Below are 22,226 nucleotides of genomic sequence, written 5' to 3' on the forward strand. Positions count from 1 at the left end.
GCCTGTTACTACAGCACGCGGTGCAGCGCCTGGAGTCCGTGTGTTGATGGTGAAGCAGCTGTAGATCACAGTTTACCTTAGTGCATTTGTGGCAGGTTGTACAGGACCAACCAGTCACTAGTTTAGTTAATGTGTAAATCAGTCAGATGCCATGTTTACAGCCTCATTCTGCCTCCTGTGGTGTGAATCCAGAGAGACACGTGATCAGCAGCCTCTGCAGCTGCGCGTGCACAGATGCGCACTGGGGGAGACATGGAGAGTCATGAATCTGTAATAAACGTGTTTTTGGAGGATGCGTCGGGAGCTTGATGAGCAGTATCAGTGATGTGAGTGCGTCAGTAGAACAGGTAAGAGAGACAACCTGTGTTGCTGTCGTGCCATAGTGACTAATTAGCATGACGGTTACAAACTTGCGTCATCATCCTGTATCAGCACGTCACACCACCCATCGCCACTGGTATAACCGTCAGATGATTTTGTCAAACTGGTTTCTACAAACCCATGATAGACATGGTTCAGACTGCCGCTGTGCGAGCTGTGCTGGCCTCGGTAATATCGGAAAGGTCATAACCAAAAGGATTCGGGAAATGTGACGAGTGAGGAGGCTGTCGCTGAGAGCACATAGCGTTACGGTAGCGCTGTGAAGTAGTCGGAAGCGTTGAACCGATGCAGGTTTTAAACCACTGACGGCGCGAATATTCGTTTCTCCGATGGTTCGACTGCGAATATTTTATTTACGAGGAGCACTTGAAGGCAACAGCTAATCTAGTGTCACGGAGAGTGGGCGGTGCGTCACCTCGCGAGCAGATGTAATGTTACCGGAGCCCCGGCGCTGCTGTCAGTGAAGACTGGTCCCCGGTACAGAGACGGTAAGCAGCCCGTTAGCTCCGTTAGCTCCAGGTAAGGGGGGTTAGCTGACGGCGAGCCGCCGGTGGTTATCTACAGGCTATGTGTGTTATCAGTGTCACGTTGATGCACGCGGTTGCAGGAGAGAGTTTGGATTGAGCAACAGGACGACGTGGCTACAGTTAATGTTACACGTGTTACATATGCAATATATTGTGTGCTGATATTTATTTAATGCAGATATGAAACAGCTGCTGGTAGTGTTTGGTAGCTCACGTGGCTCACACAGTCGGTCGCCTAATGAATGGCATGTCGGAGCAGCTCTGTCTGTCTGTGTCCACATATTAGAAATATATTGTAAATATAATTTAGTTCACATTGTTGGTGAACCCCTCGCTGTGTGTCAGGACACTAGAGAGGCTTCACTGTGAATCGCCTGACCTTTAGACACTACGGTAGTCCTTACTGTCCCACTGGCGGTTCCAGACCACTTCAGATGGGGGGCCAGGTGGTCTATAGGTGGAGACAGCAGGTCAACTGTACATGTCATATATAGAAATCTGAAAGCTGGGAACATGAAGATTAATCTGAGCTGAAGCTCAGCACTTGTGTTTCTAGTGATGAATGTGTAATAAACATGTTGTTTTGGTTAGTGTATAAGAGCTGAGAACATTATGATGGAAGTATATGATGCTCATGGTCCCTTACGTCTCAAGCTGTTGCAGCAGTGATGAGGATGGGTTGGTGGCATTTGTTACACAGCCTTGACGCTACATTTAAGCATTTTTTTTACTGCTCTCGCACAGTTAAAATGGTCAAAACCCTTCCAAAAGAGTTATTATCATTATCATTAATGGTGTGTTCAGACTGAGGAGATTTTGAACGTTTCCAGTGGCACGATTACAAAGTCAATGCAAAAACACATTTGTCAGTGCGACGTGAATGATAAATATTTGAACTGGAGCGAGAACTTTGCGTGAGGCTATCTTGAAAGATCAGTGTTTAGATGGTCCTGATGTCTTGACGTTGTTGAATCCGAAGAGGAACAGATGATTGTAGCGGTCTGTCTGGAGCTCCTCATCGTTTACAGAGAACTGACAGGAAAAGAGCTTTATTGGGTAAAAGGAAACAGGGAAGTTGGACTACCTGGTAAGTTCTGAGTTCTTAGTTGTATTGCCATCAATATTTTCTGTCTGTGTCTATATTCATGCTGCTGCCTGTCTTGGCCAGGTCTCCCTTGAAAAAGAGAGTCTTGATTTCAATGGGACTCTTCTGGTTAAATAATGTAATACATGTTCAATCAAATAAACAATGATTAAAACTGCTTTATGGTAATATTTTATGGGATTTTTGCATCAATGAATAGAAGCGCTGGATGTCTGAAGCTTAATTCTGCCATTTGGTGGCTGCTTGTCAGTTCATGGAGTAACATAAATAGACTGAAGAGTGAAGTTGCTGATTCATTGTTTTGGTACGGTTGAACTTTGAGCAAACAAGTGCTCAGATTAAAGTCCCACTCTAGTCTTTATTGGTCTGCATTTGTAACCTTTTCTATGTGCAGTGGTCATAGGGAGGAACATCTCAAACAATCCTCTCCTGGAGTCTGTCCTGTTGAATTCTGACATCATTGAATACTTTTTCCCATTCATGAATCAATACCTAGTAGTCTATATTTCCAATCTATAATCCAAGGTGTTATGCAGTATGGAATCATGCATGGCACTGATACGGATCTGCTCAGTGATTGCAGGTCAACCACTTGTTTCCTAATTGTGTGTTTCCTAACTGCGTATACTAACACAATGCTGTCTCTGGCCGGTAATATTACATCAGACCCCCTCCCCTTTTATCTGAAGAATATCACACGGACTAAAGATTTAGAGTCCCAGAGGCTCGACTGAACAGGTTAACGAACTCTTTAGTTCCTCAGTCTGTTAAGCAAAACCAAATCAAAGTGTAGGTTGTTTGGAACACTGAATGTAAAAGGGGACCTAATGAATTGATTGCCCAGCATTAGGGGTGCACGATATATCGACTCAATATCGTTATTGCGATATCACGTTGCGCGATATTATACAGAAAGTCTCGTGATAATTACGCAATATTTTGTTTGCGTTGCATCCCGCCCGACATGTACCCAAAGAGTATAGAAGCAACAAGAGGAGAAACTCAACAGAACGTTGTGTTACATTCAGTCCAAGATGGCGGAGCTGCAGTTCCATTGAGTTTCCCCTCTTGTTACGTCTATACTCTTTGATGCACCTCTCGAAAAAATACACATCACTTGGTAGCGTTGTATTTCCCCCGACTCATGTCCTGGTTCTCCTTCTCCATCAACAACATGACATCAAGGAGAGAGTTAACTTCTCCTGCTCCAGATCTCCCACCGTGGTCAGAAAGAACAGGGGAGACTCTTTGTTTCTCTCACTAGGACTCTAGAGTCACTACTCACTCTGAAGATAATCACCGTCACTCTCTCACTTCTCCTCGCTCTACCACACACACACACACACACACACACACACACACACACACACACACACACACACACACATGCCGGCTCGACGCACACACCAGAGCACGTATAAACATCAGCTGCGTGGAGCCTCCGCAGAACCATAAAAGCGAGCGAAAGAAAAGAAAGGAGCTGAAGAGAGAGCGAAGAGTGGAGCAGAAAGAACACAGAAGTAAGAAAATGAGTGTTGCTCTGGGAGACGACGAAATAACAGAGATTGAAAGGAAACTTTAGAGGCCAAAAGTAACCTCCAGTCACATTAGCTTAAAGAGAGCGACATGCACTCACTTGTGGGCGCTCCTGGGCATGCCTAGCCTACCCCTGGTTGCTAGGCAACAGTAAACAGAAATTCTCCGGTGCTACCTTAAACCACATCTTAAAAGTTACTTCAGAGGTATTGTTAAGTCACAAGAACGATGTGTTTGGATTTAAAAGTATTTATTTCTCGATAAAAGTAACACAATATATGAGATGAAATGCCGTTGTCCGCCATCTTGAATTATTTTCTTCGACTCGAGCCACTTACATACGTCACGCTGCCCTCACGCTGCCTTCACTCTGATTGGCTGTCACTCCCAGAGTGATAGAGAAAGACATTATATATTTATAATCTCTATGACATTTATATCTCTATGGCTCTGGCCACTCCCATTGAAAATGAATGGTAGCCTGTCGCTTTGTCTCTGTCTCTTGTAGCTAATGTGACTGTAGGGTAATGCCTCCTCCTCGCTAGCTTGGAAATACTTTGGCTTTAAGCCAACAGATACAACATGTCCTGTTCTATAGACATGGTCCTTATTTATATATTTATACTGTCCAACCAGTACAACATGTCTTGTTCTATAGACATGGTCCTTATTTATATATTTATACTGTCCAACCAGTAGAACGTGTCCTGTTCTGTAGACATGGTCCTTATTTATATATTTATACTGTCCAACCAGTAGAACGTGTCCTGTTCTATAGACATGGTCCTTATTTATATATTTATACTGTCCAACCAGTAGAACGTGTCCTGTTCTGTAGACATGGTCCTTATTTATATATTTATACTGTCCAACCAGTAGAACGTGTCCTGTTCTATAGACATGGTCCTTATTTATATATTTATACTGTCCAACCAGTACAACGTGTCCTGTTCTGTAGACATGGTCCTTATTTATATATTTATACTGTCCAACCAGTAGAACGTGTCCTGTTCTGTAGACATGGTCCTTATTTATATATTTATACTGTCCAACCAGTAGAACGTGTCCTGTTCTGTAGACATGGTCCTTATTTATATATTTATACTGTCCAACCAGTAGAACGTGTCCTGTTCTGTAGACATGGTCCTTATTTATATATTTATACTGTCCAACCAGTAGAACGTGTCCTGTTCTGTAGACATGGTCCTTATTTATATATTTATACTGTCCAACCAGTAGAACGTGTCCTGTTCTGTAGACATGGTCCTTATTTATATATTTATACTGTCCAACCAGTAGAACGTGTCCTGTTCTGTAGACATGGTCCTTATTTATATATTTATACTGTCCAACCAGTAGAACGTGTCCTGTTCTATAGACATGGTCCTTATTTATATATTTATACTGTCCAACCAGTAGAACGTGTCCTGTTCTGTAGACATGGTCCTTATTTATCTATTTATACTGTCCAACCAGTAGAACGTGTCCTGTTCTGTAGACATGGTCCTTATTTATCTATTTATACTGTCCAACCAGTAGAACGTGTCCTGTTCTGTAGACATGGTCCTTATTTATATATTCATGTTGGACCAGTCCAATATGACCGTCAGTTGAAATAAACCTTGTGTTGTAAGAAAACTTGTTTTATTTGTTAGTAATCTATTTTGATGCGTTTTCCCATAACTTTGGTAATTTTACATATGTTTAAAAATATCGAAATTAATATCGATATCGCAATATTCATTATCGATATCGCAATATCACATTTTTTCAATATCGTGCACCCCTACCCAGCATCCACTTTTCGTGAATGTGATATATGGTTTTGTTGTTTGGTTAAATGTTGTATGTCTCGGGGCCAAAGGAAACATTCTGATTTTTCTGATCATAATCTGAAATCAAATGAAGAATGGATTTCAGGGTGCATGGTCCCATGTGCAGCGTTTGAATAAAAGGCAGTTCATTTGACACTATATTTGGTTGCCACTGAGCCAATGTACTAACACTGGTACACAAACCCAGTTCCACCTCCCCAGAGGTACGTGTTGTGTCAGGAGAGGGCTAAGAGGAGCATCACACCTTCTGCAGGCTAATGATTACACTCAAGCTTCAACCAAACAACATTTAGTATTATCTGGTATTGCATTAACAAGGGTCACAAAAGACTAACACATGCCACGTTTGTTAGTGTTATCAGTGTCAGTGGGACTGCCCGTGTATTCTCCTTTTACAACACTGTCTTTCAGAACTGATAACGGCACGTTAGTCAGTGGTGACAATTTTATATTTCTCTTGTCAGTAGCTCTTTATCTTTGCTGCTTATGAAACGGTCTGTGCTGTTGGTAGTTATTTCACGGAGCAGGCCAGGGTTCAGCTCAAGGTTTAATGATTACTCATATTCTTGGCCTTTTGGGTCGCAGAGGTGCAAGCAGATCTGAGGCACATATTCCAGAGATGCTGACTGTAGACCAGCTGTGTCTATATGGAAACACGTGTATTATACTGCATGTGCATGGGGATCAGCCCTCGCCTTCTGTGGAGGCACCGCACCATTAGATTCTGATTCAGCAGCTACGATGCGACTATAAAACGAATATCAATGCATCAACATTTTTATTTCTATACGCGATTTCTTTTTTTCTCTCTGTGCCTATTTTTTACTTTAAGCAGAGGGGCAGCAGAGCCTTCGTTGTTGCTGACTGCGCTTTTAAACGACACATTTTTCCGAATTTCCGATTATGGACTTTCCTGCATGAATGGCAGTGCACCATTTCATTCTAAAATACAGAAGCTCAAAGCTCCAGGATGGCCTTTAATATCGAGATAAAGGGCACGCTGCACTGTGTTTGATCAAACCGAGTCTGTAAAACCTTGAATTAAGATGAACAGTTGTTTTCATTATAAAAAGGCATTTCTGATTTCTGTATCTTCGTGTCAAGGACAATAGGAAGACGTGGTAGTATTTCTGGTTGGCCCTTCACTCCCTGTTAATATTTAGCCGGAGTGCTCACACACAGTGTCTGTGCTGGTTGTCTGATGAGCAGAATGAAATGTGTGCTTTGCTTTGAACTACCTTGATAGGGTTTCTAATTCAGCAGTGTGTCCTGTGCAGCTCGCTCCACCTGCGATCTCTCTCTCTGTCTGTCTGTCTGTCTCTCTCTCTCCCTCTCCCTCCCCCCCCCTCCCCCTCCATCAAACAGCACATCTTCTGCTGTTATGTGTGGGGGGGAAAGCACTGTGCTCCCTCTACCTCATGTACACTCATTGTCCCTGTGTTGCCAGGCAACCACAGCCTCCCTGACCTCCACACACACACACATTGACGTGTGTGGTTGGAGAAAAGCCAGGTGACAGATTATAAGTTATCAACGGTAGAGAAAGGATTGAACATTTCCTTTAGGATTGAATTGAATCATGGGATTGAGGCGTTGTGGTATTGTTGGATGTGAGAGACACATGTTGTGGTGGAAAGGCACAGATTGAGTGAAGTAGTCCTTGGCCAACTGGTGCAGAAGCAAATGGCTTGCTGTGAGCCATATTTCTTTGTACTGGACCTTCCTGAGTGCTGAGCTTACTGTTAGCTACTACTACAGAGAGAGTGCTCTGAAGCCCATGCAGGATCACACATATCAGATACATTCCTTCATTTAATGTCTCTACAGCTATGGGTGGTTACTTCCCAAGCACTGCCTTTCACCCTGTCATGGGTTCGAGTTAACCTAATTGTAGAATGGAAACTATAGAGACTGCAGTCTTGGTAAGTCTATCATTAGTCTCTTAGGTTTGTAAGTGTTGTAAAGGTCGATGAGGTCTGACTGAGAAAAGGAACGTCAGGGAAAATTACATTTCATCAAAAGAAAATCATTTCAGATCGCTGTCAGCTTTGCATGCTGGGAATTTTGGCCCTGTTTTAATGGGAAAGATTAAAAACTTTGAGGAGCCAGCCCAAACTAGTGTGGACAGGAGCTTTCTGCCAGTCACATGATGTCATTAAAGACAGAGATGGAGGTTACGTCTGGTTCACTGGGAAGCCACTGCAAGGGTCTGAATCAGCAGGCTCTTTCTAACGTGTCAGCCTTTAATGCATGGTTCCACACTCCTGTAACTCTCAGCAGGAGCACAGCAGATCAAACTCCACACATGCCTGATCAACAAGGACCGCAGCAAATGTCTAGTCAAATACTGTGAAGTTGAAGGCTGGACGTTGTAGTCATGGATTGTGAATGGACTGGCTCTAGCATTAGTTAAAGATCTACTGAAACATCCCCGTGATGGGGGCTCTGGAGTTGAACTGTTGCTCTGGCAGTTGCTTCTGTTCCCAACCAGTCAGACTCAGGTAGATTAGTGATAATAAAGCATAATAAATACCAGATTTAATGGGGTCATTGACTCAGCCGGTACTTGATCAAACCAGCACAGAGAATCTCACAGACAGGCCTGTCGCTACACAAAACTACTGATGTTATTTAACAGGATTACTCACTGACTTTTGGAAAGAAGTTGCATTTATTGAAGCTAAAAAGCAGACCACACACACACACACACACACACACACACACACACACACACACACACACACACACACACACACACACACACACACACACACACACACACACACACACACACACACACACACACACACACACACACACCTTTAGCCTCCCCTCTGTGCAGTCAGCTGGCCTCTGCTGGTCCTGCAGCTGTGAATATGAGAGTTATTTTTCACATGGGCACAGCCAGGAGCCAAAACAACTGTAAAAGAACACTGTTATGTATCTTTTGTGAAAATATGAGCAGGATTGGGTTTTGTTTGGTGAAAATGATCTGTACAGGTGTTGAATCATTAGTAACAATATTGTGACACCTCATTTTTCTCATGCGATTCTTGTGGGGGTGAATTATTTTGCTGAATGTCTCCTCTGCCTCCACAGTGACCGTGATTGGATCAGTCACCGTGGGGGGGGGGTACACCTTTTTATGACTCCATCCTCCTGTAGCTGTTGTTACATTTCATCATCTCATCTCAGTTAGTGAACTGTGAACTTTAATGACCACAGGTAATCAGCTAGTGTATTGTCTCCAGCACCATTCTGCTGTTGCAATGCAAATAGGTTTATTAATTTCTGGCTTGGTAATAATAAAACCTGTGTACATAAACAGTTCTGGTCTAGATAAGAGCATGTTTTTAAAGCTACAGTTTATCACTAAACTGACTGCTTCAAAGACTCCCCAGCTGAATGCTGCTGCCTGGCTGCTTCTTCCTGCAGATCTGTCCCTATGGCTGAAATGCTTTCTTTGACGTCGTGATCAGCCCCAGAGGCCGTGCACTCTCCCGACCCCCCCACACCCGCTGCATCATGGGGGAGGTAGTCCAGATGCACTTCACCACGGTGGACTACGTCATCTTCGCCTTGCTCCTGGTGGCCTCGACTGGCATCGGCCTCTTCCATGCCTTCTCTGGGGGCCGCCAGCGCACGACACAGGTACACTTTAGACCCAATAACACAGTAACTTTAACTCCACTACAGGGTCAACTTCAGGCTTTCAGGGGTCAAACAGGTAGATGTTTTAGAGATGTCTGACAGCAGCACTGTGTCTGCTGCAGGAGTTCCTGATGGCTGACCGCTCCATGAGCTGCCTGCCTGTGTCTCTGTCCCTGCTGGCCACCTTCCAGTCGGCCGTGGCCATCCTTGGAGCCCCGTCGGAGGTTTACACATTTGGGACTCAGTACTGGTTCCTGGGATGCTCCTACTTCCTGGGCCTGCTCATCCCAGCTCATGTGTTCATCCCAGTCTTCTACAGACTGCGGCTGTCCAGTGCCTATGAGGTACACACACACCTGACCCACACACACACACCTGACCCCACACACACACACACACACACACACACACACACACACACCTGACCCCCACACACACACACACCTGACCCACAGACACACACGCGCGTATACAACCTACGCCTAGGGGTAAACCTAGGCCAAATTGCAACAGAAGCAAACTCAACTGATTTTGTATCCTCAATATATCCTGAGTAAGGAAAAAAAAGACCCAAATATAGCCTATTCATACGCCTATTCATTCTTTTTCTCACGTGAATAGGGTAAACATGCAGGGTTGGAAACATGCAGAAGTAGCTCCTACTACTGGCTGTAGTCAAGGGGGTAAGCTTCGCTTCAGAGCTCAAACTTCCTATGGCGCCATTTTAATGCTACAAAGCGATCACCCGACGTTAGCATCCCATTGACTGCCATTCATTCTGACGTCACTTTGACAGAGAATACCTTTACATCTGAAGCGTTTAAAGACTCTATTTGTCCGTTGTTAATGTATAAAAGGCTCCGTTACCTTGTACCTCACGTTATGGCTCCGTAGCAGACGTTTTTATAACAATAGGCTAACGATTGGGTCATAACCACGAGACTTCCTGTCTCATAGTAGAGGAATTACCGTATAGTACAGGAGAAGCTCTCAGGCAGTTTGGACTTCCATTAGCTGTTTAAGTGTAATTACTAATGTTAACTATCATTGTAGTGATCAATAATTAGCCTGTGCCTATGTTATCTCCTTACATATACCTACGCTCTCCGTCTCTGCTAGATTGGGAATGATTGAGATTTCTCTTGGCACAGCTACCAGAAGACTTCCAACTTTCAGACAGGTTGCTCACGTCACAACTACGTCTTCAAGCTCAGTTGGAGGCTGCTCAGTAACGCTCAGCCATCACCGGGAGAGTGCTTCTAATATCCTTCACTGGTCTCCGTCCAGAGACACGGGATCTGTTGGTCCATTCTATATACAGTCTATGGCTGTAGTCCATAGCCTCTGGGCAAAAATGCCTCCGGTGACGGAAAATCTGAGGCTTTTTTCCAGACCCATAATACAGAGATCTCTCGTCTCGGGGACAAGAGTGTCTTAAAATACATCCAGGAATAAAACCAACCGCATTCCGATTCTAACAAAATATTTCCGTTTTATGCTGGTTAGGATAGGAACTTTTTTTAAAAGCCAGGCCTTGTTTGTGGTAGTGGACAGTATGGATACTGTCGAAGCTCAGCATCACAATAACTGAACCACCGCTTTGTAAATCATGGGTCGCTAGACACAGTGCCCTCACTGCCCAAGGTGCAAACTAACCAACTAATCAACTTTTTTTCTGATTTGCATATTACCATTTAAAATGGCAATATGCAAATAAGATTCAGAGAATAAATCGTTATGCAAGTACTTTTACTGTTAATACTTAAAGTACATTTAAAATCAGGTACTTTTTACTTTTACTTAAGTAGGTTTGTCATTGTGGTACTTCTTCTTTTACTAAAGTAAATATGTCTCTGGTTATTTGTACTTTTACTTAAGTACTGAGATTCAGTACTTCCTCCACCACTGGTTATAGCGAAGGTCCTTCCATCAAAGACAATACGCATCAGAGACGTGGTGAAAACGCTCAACCCATCGTTAACTTCAATGCAGAGACTGAGTTTGTTGGAAGAAAGGATGCTTTCCTTTCTAGATCTTGCAACAAACAAGGACTTATCAATCTTATGACCGAGGAGCTGGAGAAGGCTGCACTGCTATCAGTGCATCAGGTGATGCAGACGTGGACATTGTCAAAGCTGCAATCAAGGCCTCAGAACATCAGCCCACAACCTTGATAGGGGAGGATACAGACTTACTCATTCTTCTCCTCTACTATGCTGGGACGAACAATAGAGGCCTCTATTTCCGTTCAAGTCCAAAGCTACTAAAGTGTACAACATCAGTGAGATGAAACAAGTCCTGTAGTGACTTGTGTTCCCAGTTGCTGTTTATTCATGCCTTCACAGGATGTGATACAACTTCACGCACTTTTAGTGTTGGCAAACAGACAGCATTCCAGAAACTTGTGAATGGTGAATCAACCATCCAGTCCTGTGCAAACGTGTTTCTGCTCCCACATCAAGCAAGGGATGTCATAGAGGACCATGGGACCAAGGCAATGGCAGTGTTGTTTGGCGGAAAGAGTACCGATTCACTTGCCTCTTTGCGCTACAACCTTTTTACAAGAAAATCGTTACCGCCAAATCATTTGTTACCCCATAACATCTGCCTCCAATTGAGTCCTCAACCAAATACCACTGCCAAAGAGTTTGCTTCCAGATCATGGTGTGGATTGGAAAGGAAGGTGACATGAACACAATGGATTGGGGATGGAAACTGGTGGACAACCGGTTCCTGCCAGTTATGACCAGTAAGACTGCTGCCCCAGAAAGCCTCCTGCAGATGATCCACTGTAATTGCACAACTGCCTGCCAAACACAACGGTGCAGTTGCAGGGCATATGGACCATGCCTGCCTGCTTGTGGACCATGTCAAGTTGGGAATTGTGAGAATCACTATAGTCAACCTCTATGGGAGGAAGAGTGTGACAACTAATGGTAAATCTAGTGAAGGTTACGGTGCAAAAAAGTATCAAAAATAAACTAAATAAGAGGAAACAACTGAAGAAAATAGAAAAAGATATGTATAAATAAGAAAAGTATTAAAAAAGTATAAAAAACAAAAGGCAAAAAAAAAAGTAAAATTTTACGGTACCACACAGTTCTAATGAATTTATTCAAACAATATGAGAAAGGAGAAATATGCAATCACTTAAGGGGAAATTGTATTATTAAATTGTATGTAATTGTATTCACCCTTATTTTTCACATAAATATGCTTGTAACTAATTGCTTTAATATATAATTGTACTTGTAATCACTTATCTATCATGCAAATATGCTAATTAGAATATTACATGGCCAAAACATGTATCAGGCACCAGTATTCCTGGTTTAGGAGGAATACAAAGGAGTAATGGTAATTTTAAGGACCTGACGGCCGCCATTTTGAAAATGGGGCCTTTCTTGGAGTCAAACTTTGGTAAACTTTTAGTATGTTTTTAAGTACATCTGATACTACTGTAAACCACTGAGAAATCTTTTGTTAGAATTTTTTTGGGGTCAAGCCATATTTGCAGCTGACTAATACAAAATCAGTTGAGTTTGCTTCTGTTGCAGTTTGGCCTACATTTTCATAAAATGACTGGACTAAACATGCGCACAGTGTTTGACATGCCTGTATCTATCTTCCTTCTCATCTTTGTAAAGTATGATCTCAGAACTTAAAATTGTTATCAGTCCTCTTATGGAGTTAACGTTGAACAGACACAAATGTTGTGAGAGAACAGCCCTGCACTGATGTCCTGTGAACACACAATGACTTGTAACTGATAATATGGCTCTAACTGGCAGCTCAGATCCACAGCCGGACCACATATCACAGCATGACTCTGAGGTGATATTTGAATCTGCTTTTTGTTCATTCTCCCCCCTCGACAGTATCTGGAGCTGCGCTTTAACAAGACGGTTCGCATATGTGGGACTGTGACCTTCATCTTTCAGATGGTATCTTTGTTTGTTTGCGTCATTCTTTCTTTGTACATTAGTTTCTGGGCAGGAATCAGGGATGTTATTTGTGCTACTGTTGATAAAAGGACCACTGCCCTGGGCATAATGTCGCCTAAACAGATACTTAGTAAAGACATTAATCATTTGACACAAAAGTAAATATAAAAAGTAAAATCATTTTTTTCATTTAGCTCAGCAAGTGAGTAACTCTAGTCAGCCGGTGAGACAGTAAAACATTCAGTAAGAAAGGCAAGAACAGTTTGGTGTTGATCCTCTTAACTCTTTCTGGCTTCACCAGTTATTTGATTGAAAAACCAGGAGAATGTTTTTGTCTACGGAGTGCCATGATTAAGAAATACATGCATTCATTGGCCAATTATATGACAGCCTGACTGAAACTTTGGCCCTGGAAATGTCACACTGACCCTTGTAAAAGTTCCCTATATTATAAAAGCATCAGCATTGTTCTGTAATGTCATGATGACATGAATAATATGAACAGTTATTCCCAAATCAAATTTATACAATTGCAATCAATGGTAAATTCTCCAAAATGAACTGAGAACAGATGAGGAAAAGTGATTGCCTCTTCATCAGCAACTGATGAGCCCTCGTTAAACCAGGTTTCACTGTGAACACACTGTTTCATAGCATTCTGAAAATCTCTAAATGTAAGCTGATATGATTGTGTGTGTGTGTGTGTGTGTGTGTGTGTGTGTGTGTGTGTGTGTGTGTGTGTGTTCCTTTCTGTGCAGGTGATTTATATGGGGGTGGTCCTGTATGCCCCAGCTTTGGCTCTTAACGCAGGTAAGAGTAGCACATGTTGGTGTTGAACGCAGCACAAGTTGTAGTTGTGTAATGGAGTAAGCAGTGTGCTAACGCCCTCTCTCCCTTGCAGTGACAGGCTTTGACCTGTGGGGGGCAGTGCTGGCCATGGGGCTGGTGTGCACGGTCTACACTGCTCTGGTGAGTTCCTTAGCCCAGCCAATCACTGACCTCTGTGACACAATATGTGCTGTTCTACAACAGAAGCTGAAGAATGACATAATGAGGATCAACCTTTGTAAACCAGAACTAATATATCTGTCAAACTAAACAATAACGTCAAATATATTTTTTATTTTATTTTATACTTGTATTGATCCCCAGGGAAGAAATTACAGTGTTTTCACTTTCACAGTTAGAACATACTACACACAGGCCTAAATACACACACATGCTCAGGTCCTATACATGCACAAATGGAGAGGGATTGGGCTGCGACTACTGGACAGGTGCTCCGAGCCGTTTGGGGGGTTCCAGGCCTTGCTCAAGAGCACATTGGCAGTGCCTAGGAGGTGAACTGGCACCTCTCCAGCTACCAGTCCACATTCAGTACTTCGGTCCGTATGTAAAAGATGAAGAAAGTTTCCGATTGTGTCTGATTGGTCTGTTTCTCTGAGCTCTGATGTAGTCTGGTCTGAATGTAGTTTACAGTAATCAGGAGTGCAGATGTCAGTGTGTCGAGCCTCTGAGTTTTTAATGTTGATTGTCCGCTGCTCCTGTCCCAGGGCGGTCTGAAGGCGGTGATCTGGACCGATGTGTTCCAGACGGTGGTAATGTTTGCGGGCCAGCTGGCGGTCATCGTGGTGGGGGCCAGTCAGGCGGGGGGCATGGCAGAGGTGTGGAGGAAAGCAGTCAACGGCAGCCGCATCTCGGGACTGGAGTGAGTAGTTATTATCTGTCCCTGTTGTAGTGCACACCGGTCGGGCAGACGCTCACCCTGTTCTCCCTCTGTGTCCGTCAGCCTGGACCCCGACCCTCTGCAGCGCCACACCTTCTGGACACTGGGGGTGGGGGGAGTCTTCCTGATGCTGGCTCTGTACGGGGTCAACCAGGCCCAGGTCCAGAGATACCTCAGCTCTCGCACGGAGAGAGAGGCCGTCATGTGAGTGCCAGCACTGCTGTTTTCAGACAACCCATATGAATTTATTATATTGTTACTTTCCTTTTAAACATAGCTTTTCATGTGTAGCTTCTTTATGATGTCGGCCGTCTTGTCTCCGTCTCCTCTCATGTCCTTCCAGGTCGTGCTACGTAGTTTTCCCGTGCCAGCAGATTGTGCTGTGTTTAGGCTGTCTGATGGGACTGGTCATGTTCGCTCGCTACGGAGAGAACAGCCCTCTGGACAAGGGCTACGTCAAAACCAATGACCAGGTGCACACTCATTCGCCAACCTGTAGTGGCTGTACACTGTGGGCTGTGGGGGGCATGCTAATGTTGAGCTGCTCTGTGCAGATGGTGCTGTACTTTGTGATGGACGTGTTCCAGGACCTGCCTGGGCTGGCTGGACTGTTTGTGGCCTGTCTGTTCAGCGGAGCTCTCAGGTAAAGGTCCACCGTCAGGCAGCAGCTGATTCACAACTCGTCCTCCAAGGTGTTGAACTTCTACCCTTAACATGCTCATAAAGTTATTTTTAGTATGATTGTTTTTACCGCGGTTAACAGTAGAGATGTTCCGATACCAGTATCAGTATCGGCTCCGATACTGCCTAAAATGCTGGTATCGGTATCGGGAAGTACTGCAGTTTATGCACCGATCCGATACCACGTAATAAAGCCCTAAAGAAAATCTACGTTAAAGTTGTTTATTTATGTTCTTTTTCCGTTATAACTGACTGTCAAACTGGAGAATAAAAGAACGTTCTGTGGCGTTCATGTTTCACAAAGAGTTTAACCTGAGCCAGACCGACAACAAAGATAGAAATCATATCCCATCCATACAGGGAGAGTAGAATACAGTTGTTAAAACATAATAAAATATATGACACACTGGTATCAGATCAGTACTCGGTATCGGCCAATACGCAAGTTCAGGTATCAGAATCGGTATCGGGAAGCAAAAAATGGTATCGGACCATCTCTAGTTAACAGCACTGGGCTAACTCACGATTAAGTTCACCATGTAGCGTTAGCTGTATGGGTAGTTAATTAATCTAATGCTAAGTAAGCCAGCTAGCACATCCCAGTCCATCTGCCTCACTCGCCGCCCCGGGGACACAGCCACAGCTAGTCCCAACCCGAATCCAGCTTGCACTAACTCCAGCACCGGGTGCTGGGGAACACACCACATCAGGCGCTGGCACCCACGTCTGCAGCAGCCAACCGGACGTCTCCGGTCTGTCTCAGACCTGCTGTCTGCTCTCCTACTGCTGAAGACATCGGAGAGGAGACACATGGGGAATATATCCTGAAGGCCTGTGCCGTATCATGTATCACAGAATCCCAGTTATTCATTCAATCCCATTTTCTCTCCCTGCAGCACCATCTCATCAGCCTTTAACTCCCTAGCAACAGTAACCATGGAGGACCTGATCAAACCTCAGTTTCCAAACATGACTGAAGCCAAAGCGACGCTGCTGTCCAAGGGACTCGGTAAGACAAGCATAGATACTGTATTTCTACAATATGGAATGTGTGGTGTACATTAATTGTTTCTTTAGCCAAGCAGTGCAGTCTAACAGGCCACTGATTGTGTCTGTGTCGTGTGCTCGGCCCACAGCGCTGGTCTACGGTCTGGTGTGTCTGGCTATGGCTTACCTGGCCTCTATAATGGGCTCTGTGCTGCAGGTAACACCCTGCTAACATCAACTACAGTTAGTGACACATTATAAAACATGTTGGTCTTTAAATGACTCCGTCTTGTCCTGTGTGTCCTCAGGCAGCCTTCAGCATCTTTGGGATGGTGGGGGGTCCTCTTCTGGGCCTATTCTGTCTGGGAATGTTCTTTCCCTGGGCAAACCCCACGGTGAGCCCTTTAATTTGTGACTTTATTGTGTCTAGGGGTGCATTGGATCACAAAACTCAAGGTTCGGAACGGACCAGTCAAAAAAGGCGGGACATTATTCTTTTATTCTTTCCATTTATACTTAAAGAGCTGTCATAAAACACACAGCACCTTCAAGCCTCGGAGCAGAGTTCTCTTTCCCGGGGAAAACAGAGGACTTACACCCCGGAAATGCATGTTACTTGGGAATGTTTTAAAGTGCTCATATTATGCTTTTTGGCTTTTTCCCTTTGCTTTGTTGTGTTATATATATATATTTTTTGTGAATGTTATAGTTTAACAAAGTGAAAAAGCCCAAAGTCCATCCCAAAGGGAATTACCATCTCCAACAGAAAACACTGTTCACAAACTGCTCCAAACAGCTCTATTGTAGTCCAGCCTTTACTTCAGAGACAAACGTGGTCACTTTGGAACACACGTTATAATGCTCGCCTAGCTGCTAGCATGGCAGTCCCTCATACTCTGCTTCTGACTGGCTAGTAGTCCTTACCAGGTACTGTCAGGGCACGCCCTCATACTCTGCTTCTGACTGGCTAGTAGTCCTTACCTAGGTACTGTCAGGGCACGCCCTCATACTCTGCTTCTGACTGGCTAGTAGTCCTTACCAGGTACTGTCACGACACGCCCTCATACTCTGCTTCTGACTGGCTAGTAATCCTTACCTAGGTACTGTCAGGGCACGCCCTCATACTCTGCTTCTGACTGGCTAGTAGTCCTTACCAGGTACTGTCAGGGCACGCCCTCATACTCTGCTTCTGACTGGCTAGTAGTCCTTACCTAGGTACTGTCAGGGCACGCCCTTCATACTCTGCTTCTGACTGGCTAGTAGTCCTTACCTAGGTACTGTCAGGGCACGCCCTTCATACTCTGCTTCTGACTGGCTAGTAGTCCTTACCTAGGTACTGTCAGGGCACGCCCTCATACTCTGCTTCTGACTGGCTAGTAGTCCTTACCTAGGTACTGTCAGGGCACACCCTCATACTCTGCTTCTGACTGGCTAGTAGTCCTTACCAGGTACTGTCAGGGCACGCCCTCATACTCTGCTTCTGACTGGCTAGTAGTCCTTACCAGGTACTGTCAGGGCACGCCCTCATACTCTGCTTCTGACTGGCTAGTAGTCCTTACCTAGGTACTGTCAGGGCACGCCCTCATACTCTGCTTCTGACTGGCTAGTAGTCCTTACCTAGGTACTGTCAGGGCACGCCCTCATACTCTGCTTCTGACTGGCTAGTAGTCCTTACCTAGGTACTGTCAGGGCACGCCCTCATACTCTGCTTCTGACTGGCTAGTAGTCCTTACCTAGGTACTGTCAGGGCACGCCCTCATACTCTGCTTCTGACTGGCTAGTAGTCCTTACCTAGGTACTGTCAGGGCACGCCCTCATACTCTGCTTCTGACTGGCTAGTAGTCCTTACCTAGGTACTGTCAGGGCACGCCCTCATACTCTGCTTCTGACTGGCTAGTAGTCCTTACCTAGTTACTGTCAGGGCACGCCCTCATACTCTGCTTCTGACTGGCTAGTAGTCCTTACCTAGGTACTGTCAGGGCACGCCCTCATACTCTGCTTCTGACTGGCTAGTAGTCCTTACCTAGGTACTGTCAGGGCACGCCCTCATACTCTGCTTCTGACTGGCTAGTAGTCCTTACCTAGGTACTGAGCATTAACAGATGGAACAGTGTGATGCCTCACACAGTAGTTAAAACAGAGAGCTCAACACACAGGGTGAAAAGAGGAGCTGCAGCAATGTGCAGTACCACAAAAATATGGTGTTTTTTGAAAATTAAACTATAATAGTAAACATATTCTGATATAACCTAATAATAATTTAATTATTATAATACCTTAACTTTTCAACTTAACTGTCGTCGCTGCATAACGCTCACTGTCTCCTAAACTTCAGGTTAATGTCCGTGGAAACGACGGGCAGCTCACGGTGCTCTGTACCCGGCTCAAAGCTCCCTATTGTCGGGTAACACATCTACCAACTGCTGCTGATAGCACGGAGCTCTGTAGCCGGCGTCACAACTTTTCAACTTCTCGGCTCCTCCAGTAGCCATGAGCGTCTCTATCAACTGATTTTAACATGCCCCGTTCACGTGAACAGAAAACTGCGTTGCCTGTATCTTTTCACAGCAATCCTCCCTAGAGATTTATCAGCCTACTTTAAGTACAGTAAAATGTATTTCACACTGGTATTATGGTTAAACTTTGTAATGAATCAACGGTTCACATGCATTCCGAATGGTGAGTGTTGATCCCTACGGTCTACGGATCAACTATGGTCTGTTACACCACTAATTGTGTCCATGTTTGGTTGAGGTCTGAACAGAGCTGTGTGTCCCTGCTCAGGGTGCTGTGGTCGGGTTGGTAGCTGGCCTTGCCATGGCCTTCTGGATCGGCATTGGCAGCTTTGTGATGCGTATGTCTGGTCCAGAACTCAACACCACTGCTCTGCCCCTGTTCGACAACATGACCACACTGGTCAACGCCACCACAGCCACGCCCAGGTAAGACACGAGTACACGTCAGGCAGATGCAGCTGGTCAGTACAGATCATCAGACAGCTCTGACGTTTGGTCTTCCCCTTCCCTTCAGGCCGACGGGTGTGGAGGCGCTCTACTCGCTGTCCTACATGTGGTACAGTGCTCACAACTCCGCAACGGTGGTGGTGGTGGGGCTGCTGGTCAGCCTTCTGACAGGTACACCCCCGCTAGACACATCCACTCTATACCTTTTCCTTTTAAAATGCATGTCTTTGGCTACGTTTGCGCATGGCGTCCACACTTCTCCGGTTTTTCCGAGCCCCTAAATGTTTGGAAACACTGCTGACCCTGTTTCAGTTTGAAATCTCGGGGTTGTGTTACTGCCTGGACGACACACGGACACCTTTGGAAACGACGACGCTGACTCCCACGTTCGCTTCTGGATTGGGTCTTATCAGTTCCCTGATTGGTCACGCCCCTATCACGTGACCCTTTTCAACACGGATAATGAATAACAGCCGTTTGTGACCTTGCTGTCGATGCTAGCAGCTGCTGTGCACTTACATTCTGCATTTTAGAATGCTGCTCCTGCCGACATGCACAAGAGTTATTGTTATTGTTGTTATTGTTCAAATTGCAACAGTTGCCGTGTACATCTGCGTTATCGTTAGCGTTGTGTGTGTGTGTGTGTGTGTGTGTGTGCGCGTGGAAATGTCAGGGCCGATGAAGGAGAAGGATCTGACCCCGGGCACAGTGTTTCCTGTCCTGGGCTGGCTGCTTTTCTTCCTGCCGGAGCGCTACAGGGAGAAGCTGTGCTGCGTCACTCCTCTGTCCACTCCTCCCAAGGTAGGCTCACATTCACACTGCTGGGGGGTCTCCCTGTTTGTGTACCCTAACCTGAGCGTTCAATAGTCTTTGTTTTTGTTGGCCAGCCCAAAGAAAGTCACACACAGCCCTATCGGATGGCCAAGGAAGACGGCAACGGAGCAGCTTACTGCAAAGAGGACACCGTCACCGAGGACAAAGAGACAGAGAGCGACAGAGCACAGACGGAGGACGAAGACTTGGAAAGAAGGATGGTTCTGCCCTCGTGTCAGCTGGCAGCTCACACGCTTCAGGAGACGGCCTTGTGATGCCTTCTCTTCCTACTGATCACACAAACCCTCTGCAGTCCTGACAGCACAGACGGATCATAGTTGGGACGTCAAGCACAATGTCCACAGCACCACCTTTTACAGTGTCCTAATCAGCTGAATCTGATTATAGAAAAGGCTCAACTCGTGCCAGGCCGAAACTGTGCATTGAGAGTAGTAGCAGTCAAAGAAGATCTCCAACCCAGATATGTGCACGTGTGTGCGCAGCTCTCATGCACAATGAGCTGTTCACAAAAGAATCAGGCAGTTGATCCAGGATGTAAATTATGTTATTTTTGTAGAAAAGATGGAGCCATACAAGATGTTTAAGAGAAACTAACATGAAAAGAAAAGAGACGGACGTTGACATGACAGTCCTGTGATTGTGTAGTGGCCTATGGTGGTTTAATACTTGGAGCTGCTGCTGTGGATCTCTCTCTCTCTCCATCTACATACATATATATATATATATATATATATACACACACACACAGTAATCAATCAAACAGTTTAGCGCACTTTCTCATTCAAGTGAATAAGAAAGTGTGTCCAAACCTGTGACTGGTACTGTATATATTTAGGGTTGTCAATCGATTTAAAATATTTAATCGCGATTAAGCGCAAATTACTCACATTTTTCATCTGTTCTAAATGTCTTTAAAATGGATATTATTCAAGTTTGACATGCTCTTATCAACACAGGCAGCAGACAGATACTGTATGCTTGCTAGGAACTAGGACTCAACATATACAGTCCAGTTGAAGCTATAGCTCATACTTCAATTTCTTTGGATCAAAGAGTTAGACTATCCGTAATAAACTTACTAAAACTTAATACATTTAAACTTGAGTCTTGTGGAGAGAACCATCTGGAAGGGCCATTCAAAAGATCCTTTTCTTTCTTCATTTCTGTTTTTGCTAGCCATCCACAACGTTAAAAATTAGAGGCGTTAAAAGGAATTTGTGCTAAACTCGTTATTATTGCGTTCATTTTGACAGCCCTAATATATATATCTATATATATAGATATATATATATATATATATATATATATATAGAGAGAGATATATATCTATAGATATAGATATCTATATATAGAGAGAGATATATATCTATAGATATAGATAGATAGTATAACTATACAAAAGTAAATGGTGTGATTTTGGATAGATGGAGACATGATTGTTAGGTGAGACAATCTTGTCAAAAAAAGAGTTGTCCTGCTCAAAGAATACGTGAGCATTTGTTCCTAATTACTCTAATACAATGCTGACATGCTGTTATGATGTTATTGGTTCCTAAAAGAATTATAAGAATGATGCAACCACTAACTTCTAAACACACCTGTGTGATGTGAGTATTGTATCAGATGTTTCAGAGGACATGATGGAGGGAGTATCAGGGACATTTCACTACAGAGACCAACGGGCTGCCAGGTTCACACTGTATATATTCCATCTTTACATCAGAGCTCGTGTTAGTGTGTCAAGTTTCCCCAGCAGTGATCCTGTGACGTTTCCCCAGCAGTGAGCCTGTGCTCAGGATGGGTGTGAAAGTGCCTCACTGACTAAATGTTGGTATTAACGTGTTGTTGGCAGCACGCTGTCTGCTTCTCATTGGCTTCATGTCTTCAGTCCCAGTGAAGTCCTGAGTAAAGCTGGACCTCCTTCACTTCCTTTAGTTAGTAATTTGAAATATCTGAAGGTAAATATAATTCAGTTTGAAACATCGTAAGTGCCGTTTTTGTTTAAATTCAGGTTGTTGCTGTGCCAGTATGTGATTGATTTGCTTAATAGTGTCGT

At 44.4% G+C, this 22,226-nt stretch overlaps 1 protein-coding gene across 4 annotated transcripts; it reads left to right on the plus strand.

Moving 5' to 3' along the window:
* Window positions 1–8: 8 nt before the first annotated feature.
* slc5a6a (solute carrier family 5 member 6a) lies at window positions 9–20,914 on the plus strand. Of its 4 annotated transcripts, none has more exons than XM_078274091.1 (17): window positions 9–347; window positions 8,820–9,035; window positions 9,158–9,379; window positions 12,914–12,979; window positions 13,738–13,789; window positions 13,881–13,948; window positions 14,533–14,687; window positions 14,769–14,909; window positions 15,049–15,178; window positions 15,260–15,348; window positions 16,283–16,395; window positions 16,523–16,590; window positions 16,682–16,768; window positions 19,158–19,315; window positions 19,404–19,507; window positions 20,010–20,137; window positions 20,224–20,914. In XM_078274091.1, exons 2-17 carry the CDS (start codon window positions 8,910–8,912, stop codon window positions 20,422–20,424), a joined length of 1,908 nt encoding a protein of 635 aa, XP_078130217.1. In that variant the 5' UTR covers window positions 9–347; window positions 8,820–8,909; the 3' UTR covers window positions 20,425–20,914. The 4 variants fall into 4 exon arrangements, with proteins under 4 accessions (XP_078130217.1, XP_078130219.1, XP_078130216.1 ...); XM_078274090.1 differs by lacking the exon at window positions 9–347 and adding an exon at window positions 404–869; XM_078274092.1 differs by lacking the exon at window positions 9–347 and adding an exon at window positions 1,313–1,995.
* The last annotated feature ends 1,312 nt before the right edge of the window (window positions 20,915–22,226 follow it).

Source organism: Sander vitreus, chromosome 18 (assembly GCF_031162955.1).
Source record: "Sander vitreus isolate 19-12246 chromosome 18, sanVit1, whole genome shotgun sequence".
Taxonomy (NCBI): domain Eukaryota; kingdom Metazoa; phylum Chordata; class Actinopteri; order Perciformes; family Percidae; genus Sander; species Sander vitreus.

Bases quoted from the DNA above. Each gene is read 5' to 3' on its own strand.
- slc5a6a (XM_078274091.1), top strand. From the start codon at position 8,910: ATGGGGGAGGTAGTCCAGATGCACTTCACCACGGTGGACTACGTCATC. The intron at 16,396-16,522 runs GTAAGACAAGCA...CTCGGCCCACAG, and splicing joins GCTGCTGTCCAAGGGACTCG to CGCTGGTCTACGGTCTGGTG. The intron at 16,591-16,681 runs GTAACACCCTGC...GTGTGTCCTCAG, and splicing joins TAATGGGCTCTGTGCTGCAG to GCAGCCTTCAGCATCTTTGG.